The 13,015-nt window shown below is 50.6% G+C and overlaps 1 protein-coding gene across 4 annotated transcripts in view; it reads right to left on the reverse strand.

The window, feature by feature from the left end:
• LOC126518156 (solute carrier organic anion transporter family member 4A1-like) overlaps positions 1–13,015 on the reverse strand; it is a 68,515-nt gene that overhangs the window by 38,271 nt on the left and 17,229 nt on the right. Inside the window, exon 2 of one of the 4 annotated variants that reach the window (XM_050168005.3) lies at positions 6,686–7,038. The exons of the other annotated variants lie outside the window; for them this stretch is intronic. Coding sequence (XP_050023962.2) covers positions 6,686–7,038 — 353 coding nt within the window. The remainder of the gene's footprint in view (positions 1–6,685; positions 7,039–13,015) is intronic. 4 annotated transcript variants of the gene reach the window in all.

Raw genomic sequence — 13,015 nt, forward strand, 5'->3', positions numbered from 1 at the left:
CGAGATACCCTACGTATGTCGTGGATGGCTTGAGTCGAGTGTGTGCGAATGATGAGTTGAGAGTATCGATCATCTTGAACAGTAGGTAGCAACGCGGCCAAGCCGTCTCGTATGGCAGCAAGCTCGGCAAGGTAGGCCGCTGGGGCAGGATCGGCAACATATGAGCACGTTTGGCCTGCCTCTGGTATCAATGGACACACGAGAGCTGCGTGAATTATGGTGCCATTAACACTGGCATCAGTGTATGCTACAAGAGTCGCATCGTCTTGATTGTCATCGGCACGGTGAAGGCAGGAAACATGGGCATTCGCCTGACGAGGAACCTGACTATACAGACGACCAAGAGGCTTATTGTCACTTAATTGTACCCTTTTCCACGGAGCTACATCGGGTCTCGTAGATGCTGGATTGTTTATTTCGTGTCCCATGTACCGGGCCAGTGAAGCAGCCGAGCCGAAATATGATGGCTTTAGGGCGCGCGCGCATCGACGTTGGTGTACGAGTTGGTCAATAGTGTTGAGTTGGGACTCAGCCTGTAGGGTTGGCAACGGAGTGAGACGTGGTAGTCCCGTTATGGCCCGCATAGCTTCGTTATTAATGGCCTCAAGGCGAGCCCATTGTGCTTTCGTGATATGATGAAACTGGGCTCTGTAGACGAGTCGTGTTTGCAATACAGAACGGACAAGAAGGCGAGCCATGTTGGTGCTCGCTCCGCCAGGTTTTTTCGCAATCCGACGTATCAACTGTATCGTTTCTGCAGCCTGTTGCTTTGCATTCTTGACCCATGGTCCCGCAGGTCCGGAGCAATCCATTTCAAGGCCGAGTACACGGAGAGTTGAAGCCTCGTGTAATGGTTGCTGATCCAGAGTTAACTGATGAGGCCGGAGTGCCAGTAGATGGCGCCCATACTTGTTCGCTACTGACATGTACGTCGTCTTGTCCTTGGAAATGTCAAGGCCTATCTGAGCACACCAGTTGTGCGTCATGTTTAGGGCCTCTTGGAGGGCCTGTTCTTGGTGGCAGATTTCAGGATCAACTGACCAGACAGTGATGTCATCTGCGTACATTATGTACTGTGCGTTATGTATCATGGCTAGCTTCCAGGCTAGTGGAAGGAGAGCAATATTGAAAAGGACTGGTGCGAGCACAGATCCTTGTGCGACACCCCGATGTGCGACGAACTGACCTGCTGCTTGGCCAGCCAGGCGAATGGAGAAGGTGCGAGCGCACAGGAAGGCTTCAACGAATGTGCTGACACGGCTAGGGAACTCAAGCCAGTGGAGAATTCCGACAATTGCTTCGTGACTCACATGATCGTATGCTTTACGAATATCCATTGCCAGAACCGTGCGAATTCTTCGGGAGCGGCCTCCGATGAGAATCATAGAAGATAGGTACGCAAGGCCATCTTCTGCGCCTAGATCAGCACGGAACCCGATTTGGCCAGGAGGATACCATGAGTACCGCTCGAGCCACCATGTAATACGTGTCGCGAGCATACGCTCCATCAGCTTGCCTAACCTTGAGGTTAGTGCTATTGGGCGCATATGAGCGATATTATCTTGGGGTTTTCCAGTTTTGGGAATAGGGACCATTTCTGCATGCCGCCAAGAATCGGGAATGACTCCTGTAGCCCAGGCTTCATTTATGGCCCCCAACAGCACTTCGAGAACCTTGCCTTCCGTATCTTTATAAAGTTCATACGGTATGCCATCCGGTCCTGGTGCCTTGCATGGCTTCGACAGGTCGATTGCCGCTAAACATTCCGCCATAATGAAGGCAGCTTGTATACCCTCGATGTCAGAGAGCGTAGGCGGCGTGCCTGCGTCCGCGGGAAGGCAGTTTTGAACAACAAAGGGAGGCGGTGCTGTGTCCAAAGCCGGAAAAAAGGTGTGGGTGACAGTTTCTGCGATTACTGCTGGTGTCTGGCCCGATGCTAACAGGGCGCCGGCTGCGGGCTCTGGAGGGCGCCGACCACGTTCCATTACCCGGAAGGTGCGCCAAATGGAGGCATTGGACGACGAAGGTCCGAGAGAAGAGCACCAGTCCATCCAGCGGCCACGTTCTAAGCGGTGTTCATGGCGCCGAGCTACTGCAGTAAGGCGTTGGGCCTCTAAGCGAAGGGTATTTGATGCAGGGTCACGTTTTGATGCATGTTCTGCTTGGCGGCGCGACGCCCAAAGACGCAGAAGTTGCAAATCAGGAGCGGTTCGCGATTCATCAACCAACGACGTACGTGTCGCCTCAACTAATGCCGCCTTAAGACAATGGGACGGGTCCACCATGAAGTTGGATACATTGCTTTCTGATACCGCCCTGTATCGATCCCAGTCCACCACTCGACATAGTCGGCGGAGGCGGCCTGTTCCTCCCGAAGATAAGCCAAGGTGAATCGGATGATGGTTGCTACCCCAGCAGTGGGGTTCACATGACCACGAGACGGTCGTCCTTCCTGGCCACCAAGATAAGTCCGGTGAGTGTGGCGGCGCGCGAGGGTGGTCTCGCCGACGAGTAGGCACTGACACATTATTAAGCAGAGTGAATTGGGCGTCCATAAATGTGTCCAGCACACATGTACCACGCGCACTGGAAATAGCGTATCCCCATGTGGTGTGGGGCGCGTTAAGATCTCGTGCGACCATAATGGGGCAACCAGGATGTTTCTGTCGTAGGTGTCCCAGCCAGCCGAGACACAACCGAGCCGCACGACCGCTGTAGGGGCGGGCATAGTATGAAACGATGATAACGTCCGTCCGTTGGAGACGCACCAATACGGCCATGACTTCTTGCCATAGAGTACACCACCGTGAAAGATCAACGCGAGTCTGATGAAGAGTGCAACTTACATACGCTGCAGCCTTTCCTGGACATGCCTTTCGGGACATCGGTTCCCCACGGTTGACATACCTTCCAAGGCTCTGTTTTGTTTGCGATAGCCCTTAATGACGTCGTCGGCGTGAACGCACTCCACCACCCGCTCTACTCTCCACAATGCCCTCGGCGCGCTCGGCTGCCTGAAACTGCCACCTCCCTACCACATGCTCAGCGTCTATTACCCGTGGTATTTTCCTGTGTATTTTTGTTGCGGTAGCAATTGTGGAGACGCCGCCCTGGCGTGAGCGTGATGCCCAGCACAGCGCACATCGCACAGCGCACACAGCTGAGAAAGGGAAATATCGTCACCCAGAAACAAGAGAAGGCCTGACGACGTGACGTCACTCGGCGAGTGACGTCACGGAGAAGAGGCCGGCGGCGCGCTCCGGGATACGGGTTGAATGAATGGATCGTGGCCTTATGGGCAACGTTAACTAGAGCCCAGTTATTGTTTTCCTTTAGGCATAGTTGAGGAGATGGCCCGCAGAGAACCGAAGGAGTTCCACTATTATTTTATTTATGCAAAACTATTTGCGCGCTGCATTATAAAAAGCCCGTTCACAAAAAATAAGCTGGTTCAACCTTAGGATTGAGAACGAACTTCTGGTAAATGATGGCAGGGAGCATGGCGTATATTGAAAAGTAACAGTGCTGCCCTCTTCTTCACAGTGACTTCATTGCATTGATTTATCGTCGGCGTCAAAGAGTTTGCCGTTCATGCAACCATGAAAGTCCTTCAACAAAATGTTAGCACTGCACCATAACACATATCCTTTAACAACTTCACTGGTGTGCCCTTCTTCACATTTGGGACACATGTATTTATTCCAGTCTAGATTAGGCCCTAAACGAATAATTTGGCTTTCGAGGCGTTATTTTATACAGTGCCGCAGTCCATGTACTTACAACACCTCAAATGAGTTCAGCAATGGAGATACAAAACATTCGTGCGACTATATACAAAGAAACAGCTGCCTTAATCCGCATAATTCCAGCTTTCTTCCTCTTTGCCTTAGCACTGGCACCCAATATTGCCAGTGATCTTGCAGAAACATGAACGCATAATTTTGCGGCCCCGATTTGTAATTTCTCCAGCAAGTGGGCACGCAGCACTTATTAGGCATATCCTGGCATGAACGTAATCCAGATTCCGCAGCAATGAACGCTTGCCGGAGACACAACCACAATCGCAGCATAAGCGCAGAGACTGCATGCACGGTTCACGTCCAGAAAGAAAGTGCACTCGGAAGCACGTAGCACCATGCCAGGACTTTTCTAAGCCCGCAGCTATCCAAGGAGCGGCAGGGTTCCCGGAACTAATCCAATTGTTATCGCCGTCGTCGCCCACTCGGTCTTCCGCGTCTCATTTTCAACACAGGTGCGCCGTACGTATCTTCGTAGCACGCTGCACGGAACTTCTATGTGGGCCTCTTTTGCGTGACGTAGCTCAAGCGGAGAGGGTACAGCCAGAAAGTCTTACGTTCTCTAGAGGGTGTTGCACCTACCCAACTGAACCCTTTCACGATCCTTCCTCCACCTTCCGGGCCTCCGCACGACAGATTTTCCACACTGTAATGTGGTGCATAGACCACTCTGAGCGAAACGAACCGTAAATGTCCAGCCGAGTTTATCTAATCCGTTCTATGGGCACTGACAAACAACAATGGTTTTTAGTCGTTCGGGGGGGAGGGGGGGTCTCATTTCGTGCGCAACCGAGGTGCGACGTACACGACGCCGCTTGCAGCATTCGCCATCACGTCGACGTTCTGAGACGCCTTATGCGCAACGCTAAATCTTGCTTTCATTTTCAGAGTCTCGTCTAGGGGTAAAACTACCACATCTGTTCATGAAACTTCCCCGAGAATTTTATGTAGGGACAAAAGGTGGCACCAGAGGCGCTGGCGTAAGTAGAAGGTGATGGCGTAAGTAGAAGGCTCATTACTTTTCGAAGCGATATCGAGATGCCTTAGAACACGCACCTTTAAAGCGAGATATAAGAAGGAAGAAGAAGCATGTGCTTGCTGCGGTAAAGCTAGGAAAACTATGGAGCATGTTTTATTAGAATGTGAAGACGTCTACCCAGCGGTCGATTTAGGCACCACTGGCCTCTTTGAAGCTCTTGGGTTCAGCGGGAGCAGTGGTAAACATGTCCGCAATAGGCATTATTAAGAGGGGATTGCAGGATTGGTGGAAGAAAAGTAGGGCAACGACAAAAGACGGAGACGTACAAAAGCACAGTTCCCACTAGGGGATCAGAAAATTTGGGCGTAGTAGTTCATATTGTTTTTTTTCTTTTTTATTTGTTTAACCTAGGTAGGACATTAGGCATTATAATAGAAACAGCTTGGTGGCGCAACCCACCACCCCGTTCCAAAGGGGACGCTCATAACATCCATCCATCCATCCATGCAGTGAGCAATCTGGACGGGCTGCGCGATCATGCAAATCTTTCACGAGGAAAGGCGCCTCTCGCACATTCATTTCGGAATACTTGTAGAGTGAGAATGCAAGGGGCACTTTTGGCAAAATAACTTAACGTGCGATGCCTTTGTGTTTAAATTATACGTGGCACCTCCCCCCTAGTAGCCTTCCTTGCACAAGCTGTTTCGCTCGGCTGTCTCTATTCGCACTTCGTCTTGTTAATTAGTTGGATATGTCAGTTATGCTTGGTTAGCTAGTTCACTGTGCCAATTATTAGTTGATTAGCTGGTAAGTTAAATATATTTGCTTGGTTATTATAGTTAGGCCGGTTATAAGTGAATAATTTTGCTATTTCAGATAACTTAGTTAATCGGTTGGTTAACATTGTTAGATTGGTTATTTAATTAGTTTATGTAGTTCACTTATTTACTTAGTCAGTTTAGTTGGTGTATTTGTTATTCTGTAATTAGTTTATTCGTTGAGTTGGTTTTGTTATTGTAGTTTGTTCCGTTACTTATTCTTGAGTTTATTTACTGTAGTGGTTAGATTATTTAGTAAGTTAGGTTAGTTATTAGTTTTATATATAGTATAGTAATTACCAGTTTGTTAGGTTAGTCAGGTGGCTAGATTTGTTAGTTTAGTAATTAGTTGCTAATTATTTTATTGATCATACTAGTTATAATTTGTAATAATCCAGTAATAATTTTCTATTAATATAGACATAAGTAAAAATAACTTTAGTAATTTCGTAATAATTTAGTTATGACCAATTTATTTATTAGTTATTCAGTTGTTTAGCATTGTTAGTTTGAAACGCAGGTTGTCTTTACGCGCATTTACATAAAAGTGCGACGTGAACTTCCTCTGTAGTCGGTTATACTAACGATGGAGCAGTCCTAGTGCGCAATTTGAATTATAAGTTAAGCCGCTGTTGGGAACGCAGTTGAACTTGTAATGAATTAAAGCGTTGTAGTCGTTTCAAAAGTGTTCGCTTTTAAGTTTCTGACCACTGTGTAGAAACAGGGCGGCAATTTGCACGCTGTGTCGACAATATTTACACGCCGACACAGGCAGTCGACCATTGCGCAATAGCGAGCGTACGCACAGAACGCTTGTGACGTCTGTTCGGCGTCTGCTGCAGTTTACCTTCTGCCTGCGCCAGCGCGGCAGTACGTCGACGGCGGACGCTATGCGAAGCTTTCCCATAGCGTTACGCAGAAGTTTCATGACCAGATTGCTATCACTATACTATAACTGGAATTTGTCACGTGACGCTCAAGAGAGACTTTTTCTTACTCAAAGGCGTAAAACGATCAGTCTCTTTCTTTTTAAGTCTTCCTGCATGACAGCCGGGACATTTGCACAGGGGTTACACGGCGACCTATCGTACTTGTACTGCGGCGCGATGAAGTGGGGCAAGCTGTAGATGAACGAGCCGACGCCCATCATCGCGACGCCCACGGCCATGATGCGCGGTTTGTGCCTCTCGCTCCCGAAGAACGTGACGGGCGCCATGAAGAGCAGCGAGCCCACGTTGTACATGGACACGATGAGGCCCGACTCGACGCTGCGCAGGTGGAAGCGCCGCTCGAGCGTGGGCAGCGACACGTTGACGAAGCCGCTGATCACCATGCCCTGCACGAAGCCGGCCGCGCAGAAGCACGCCAGCACCCACTCGGACCTGGCGAACCGCTGCGCCACCGACGGGGAAAAGCCGAACCAGCCACACCGGGTGTCCTCGTCCTGCGCGGTATAATGTACCGGCAGTAATTATCTCCTCCTGTTGAGGCGTATACGTCCTTGCAGACTACTTGTTTATCCCAGTTCTGTCCAGCAAATATCACTTGCTTTAAGCTGCCGGTAAAACTAACTCTGCTTACCCACAGTGACTGCATTTTTTCTGCAGTATGCAGCGTGTTCCGAAACGTACGACTGCATTATGTATGCGAAAGCACCAATCAAGTGGCCCGTTGAGCAACAAACCTGGCGGCTGTCGTCTGTAGCAGCGAAACGGCACCTAAATTCCCATTGACTGCGACGCAACGTCACGAGCGGGCCTCGACGCAGCAGAGCTAGCGAAAGGGAACACCTGTCACTGCAAGAGCGCGCCAGATGTTGCGTGAGGGGAGAGGACATTGCCGCTATACCACTTCACCCTCACTCTCAGAAGGCCGCGCGCGGTCCGTATCTCCCCCTCTCTCCCTCCCACTGAGCTGCTGCGCACGCCTGCCGGCCTTGGTGGCCGCTGCTGCTTCCTCGGTCTCTCGTCGCGCAGGACATCGGTGGCATGCGGCGTTGGCACCGCAGGCTGCTCGCTGCTGCTTGCTGCCTCGGGCAGCACATACCACTATGGTACATTACCCGTACCGCAAAACTCGAAGAACCATTCAGCGGCGTTCAATTAGACGTTAGTGCCTTCGCATTCATAACTCATAAGAGGTGCTTAGGTGTCCTCGGATTTTCGAAAGCACAACCACCTTCAAAGGGTCGAACCTGCAACGTTTCGTCACCTAAGGGGAAAGAATAATTATTTCTTTTCCCCTGATGCCTCCAGCCAGTAGTTGTGCACAAACTTTCAGCCGGGGATTCAGCTTTTCATGCGAAAAAAAAAACGTGACAAGAGTGGCTGCACAAAGAAGTAAAGGTTCAATTACTCTGGAATTACGAGGACTCACCTGAAAGAGTACAAATGATCTTCCTGGCACCTTGACTGTCATTCATCGCCGTCTGCATTATGTTAAAGAAAAATTCTACGCGGTTGACACACTTATCAAAGTACATCATATTTCACTCTTCGCTCGCTTCGTCGCCGGCATGTCATGCGTATGACGCTGCGCGCGAGACCCGCGCGACGAGTAGCACGCGATCTGCCGAGAGCGTCATCATACCAACCGAACAGTGAGAAGGCTCATTGCTTGATGCGCGCTCCCCACCTCCAGTGTTGGAGACCGCGTAATCAGCTCACTTACGGAGGCGCGGCAGAGTGAAACTTAAATTAACGCGACGCCACGCAACGTTCGCTTTCGAATAAACGCGTGCGCTTTTCGCTTCCGGAGCTGCTCGTCGCGTCAGCTTTGCGACCGCGAGGGCTCGCGCACGCCCACCGAACTGCTAGTGCGCCCGATTCACGAAAATACACCGGAAGGAAGACCTCCGCAGTCGTCTACCACCCAACTTTTAGCCTGTCCCGCTCATTTTCGGACGACACGCGAGGTCCGTACTTCGCCGTCTGCGAAATTGCAGGGCACAAATGCCAACACCATCCGAGAGCGTCCCAAATACTATGACCAGGCGTTACGAACAAAAATATTTTCAAGGCCGCGAACGGCGGGGGAAAATGCGGTTATACGCACGCTTCTCGTCCGCCATTGCATATGGCCGCTCATTAACATAATTCGCGCGGTTCGTCGCACCCCAAATCATGGCGGGAAATCTCCACAATGGTGCCCCAGCGCAACGTGAGGCAACGTCAAATTGACGCTTACGAAAGGGCCCCTCCTCTGACGCTCTTCACGGGATATTCCTTCAGCCAATCAGCAAGCTAACATGGCGGCTATCTTTAACCGCCAACCCTATATTCGTGAAATTGCAGGTGCATTGCACGGACTCCTGAACGCTACCATCCACATCCTTATTAAATCGCTAAAGTGCAGTATAGTTGCCAAGGACGTGCAAAAAAAGTATTACTCGATTAATTTTGCAATCACGTCACGTCATTTTGATGAAAACGCACAATTGCATTTTGCAAAACTTCTGTTTCTCGGCACAAATTTAAAACACGTGAGCTCTCGACAGCCAATCAGGGAGTCAACATGGCGGATAATGGCAGCCGTGCAGCCGCCATGCATGTCGAGAAATCCCAGCATTGGAGACCGTCTGCATAGATAGCTAAGGAGACAGCCGAAACAGCTTCGATGCCAAGTAATGGAACGCATTTAGAGCCGTCTGGAAGACGCTTCTGCGACCTGACGCCACCTCGCGATGACAAAAAAAAGAAGTTCAGAAAAGCACATTTAAGTCTGCATTTTAAGTATTTGCGCCTGCGAACCTATGAAAAAAGGTCGCAGTTTCGCCCGAAAGGAAAAGCATCGATTGCGATAGCCAATTAGTAGACAGCTATACGAAGTACGGATAGTACTTTTGTCGATCGTATGACCTTTGAAACAATCGCTTACTAACTGAATTAACAAGCATGGTATAAGCGCGTAGAAGCAAACATGAACACATCACACTCTATCCGCACAGGCACTTACTGTCAATTATATATAAACACTGGTGTAAGCAAGCGCGGTCGCAGCAACGAGCGAAGTGACCTTCGTGCTGTCTAGCGCTTCAACGCAAGAGCGACTAGAATAGAGCGCGCACAAAAGTATGAGCCTCCGCAGATTCCTATAAAGATACGGCGCACGCGGCGCAAGATACGCACTTCTTGGTGGAGTCGAAGCCGCCCCCACCACCATTCCCTCCCATCATGCCTTCATGCTTTCCTCCCAATCGCACGCGAGATTTAACCGCGATCGTCATTCCCCTTGCGCCCGGTCGCGAAATACGCAGTAGCTGCCACTGCCCAACGGCGCGTACCGTGGTTTGGGCTGAACTTAACGGACACTACGTCAAACTACAAACGCCGACGGTTTTAATGCGATAGTGTAAAGGTCTACCTTTTCGCTGAAAATCCGGCGTCAGTCACAGTGCCGGCAGCGATGCCCGTACAAGAAAAATTATCCCGAACCCCGCATCCTGATCCACGCAGGCCCTCCGCGTGGCGCAGAGGCGTTACTGAACTATATAATTGACTTTCTCAAAGTGCCTCAGAAAATTCGTAAAGATCAACTTGCACGCAACCTACTGACATGATGGCATCGAATTGTAATTTCAATATTCGAGGAAACATAATTCTGTTACGCGAAAACCCAAACACAAACCCCTTTTTCAGCTTCTGTTTTAGGTCTGTTTTAGCAGGAAGGGCGCACTCCGCTCGGTTCCTTGCAGCACTATCCAGATGGCGCTCGCCTCCAAGCATCCACGTAAAGTAAATGGGCTGGGAGAGTGTTCAGGTATCTGTACAGGAAAAAAATTGGAGGGCGCTTAAGCTTCGCCTTGAAGAGTGAAACGCGACAGCGTTCCCGTCGACCCGCCAAGGGGTGTAAGACAATGCGCTACGGCGCAGCGATCACTTACGAGGCGCCCCGCATCGGACTTTGCACCCACCAATCACGCGGTGAGCGTCGAACAACGCAGCGTTCGGCGCGGCAACGAAACGTGCGCCTGAGCAAGCGGAATGAACCAAAGAACTCGGTGTCTCGGAGGGGGCAACGATCTACGCCAGCCAAACGTCGTGATCGGCACGGGCAGAGAGATATATAGATAGTGATCTAAAGAAAGGAAGGACGCTTGATTCTGCAACCCGTGAGAGAGGACGGCGAAGCGTCGTCAGGGGAGAGGGAGTCGGGGCCGCGACGCACCTCGCAGCGGTCCCCGCACAGCGCCAATGAGCGCGTGGCGCGCCACCTGTCGGGGCAGCGCCGTACATTGAGAGGAGGGGGTCATCTGTGTTTGCCGCAAGATGGCTCTGCGTGTGCGGAAAACGCAGAAATGTAGCGCAAACGTACTTCGCTACTCGTGTAACTGCAACTTCTGTAAGTTACATGCTCATAATTACCCATATACACCCTAGTATACCTTTCTACGGCACGTTTCTAAAACAACACCGCATTCACTAAAAGCGCTTTTGTACCGCTTTGAAGCATCGAACTCGTGGCTGAGTGGTAGCGTCTCCGCCTCACACTCCGGAGACCCTGGTTCGATTACCACGCAGCCCATGTTGCAAGTTGTTTTTATTTATGAATTGCCTGCCGGGATTTTTCGCTCACGGCCAACACCGCGGACGCCGACGACACCGGTTTTTCTGCGACACGAGCTCCTTAACGCTGTCGCGTTAAAACATTGATTCACAGTGGAGGAAAAGAACTACGAAGCTTACCAGTAAGTATGCGGTCTGTAGGGTGGGCAACACAGCAACAAAGAAGGTCAAGCGGGAAAGTCAGAGAGGCTGAAATAATCTCATGGGTGACGGCAATGGAAAAGAAACCTGCCATGACTACTTAAGAGGAAAAGGCCAAATTAGGAAAGAAACCATTGATCATAACTCAAAGGGAAGCTCATTACTTTTCGAAGCGAGATCAGGATGCCTTAGAACACACACCTATAAAGCGACATATAAGTAGGAAGAAGCATGTGCTTGCTGCGGTAAAGCTAGGGAAACTATGGAGCATGTTTTATTAGAATGCGAAGACGTCTACCCAGCAGTCGATTTATGCACCGCTGGCCTCCTTGAAGCCCTCGGGTTCAGCGGGAGCAGTGGTAAAGCAAACATGTCCGCAATAGGCATTAGTAAGAGGCGATTTGTGGAAGAAAAGTAGGGAAAAGACGGAGACGTACAAAAGCACAGCTCGCAATAGGGGATCAGAAAATTTTGGTGTGGTAGTTCCTAGTGTTTTTTTTTTTCATTGTTTAACCTAGGTAGGGCATTAGGCAGTATAATCGCAAGAGCTTGGTGGCACAACTTACCGCCCCGTTCCAAAGGGGATGCTGATAACATCGATCCATCCATTCATCCATGGCAGCGGTGGCACCCGCCGTAGAAGAAAAACAATAAAAAAGAACCAGAAGGCTAGCCTTCATGCATAGCGTTCGCTGTCAGCGCTTCCACGAAAACATAACGATTACATAAGCTGCAGTTATCGGGGAGCGTCAGAGGCAGTGAGGGATCTTTTAATGCTGTCACGTTCCGCTTTTAAGGGCGAAGCTTAAGCGCCCTAAAGCCCCTTAAACTTCTTAAGGTAGCGACACTCTCCTCCTCCGCCTTCACTCCTCCTCATTCCTCCTCTCTTTCAAGCTCCCTCCTCGACCGTGGCGCCGCTTACACGGCTCGAGCGTAGCAACGGCGCCAGCATGCGCTCCTCGCCACTCCGTAGACACTTCTCGAGCAAAAACGGCGCTGACGCACGGCGCGAGGGCCCACGTGATGATATTAGGCCAATAGCGACGCGGCGTCGGCCAGAGCACGCGAGGAGGAGGCAGCATTCTTCAAAGCGTGTCACTACTTTACGAAGTTTAAGTGGTTTTTCCTTCCGTCTCATCTCGTGCACCACAGAAGCACGGTACTCGTCGTCGCGCCAAGATTGCGACACGCCTGGTGGCTGCCGGGGCGCCGCTCTTGCTGTGCAGCAGCAGCTGCCTCACGTGCTGCGCCGCGACATGTCGCCCCCACGTGTATGATTAGAAAAAAAAAAATCCGGGATTTCACGCGCCAAAACCACGATATGATTATGAGGGGCGCCGTAGTAGGGGACTCCGGGTTAATTTTCACCACCTGGGGTTCCTTGACATGCATCCAATGCACGGTAGACGAGTGTATTTTTACATTTCACCCTCCATCGAACGCGGCCACCGGGGTAGGAAAAACAAACCTGCGACCTCGTGCTTAGAAGCTCAACGCGATAGCCGACAAGCCACCACGACGGCTGTATGGTTGGAGCACCGTCCGATGAGCTCCTGCAAAACGCGAGACCTTCTTTCTTTCAGTGTTTCGCCCTTTGTGTTTAACTACCAAATTACACTAGTACGGTTACACTATTCTTTGCTCGCCGTTTTGGCGCGTTTCGAGAGAGTTAGCCCTTTCGTCCTACTCCTCAGCTGCTGAGGCATCACGCTTTTC

Source organism: Dermacentor andersoni, chromosome 11 (genome assembly GCF_023375885.2).
Source record: "Dermacentor andersoni chromosome 11, qqDerAnde1_hic_scaffold, whole genome shotgun sequence".
Lineage (NCBI taxonomy): Eukaryota > Metazoa > Arthropoda > Arachnida > Ixodida > Ixodidae > Dermacentor > Dermacentor andersoni.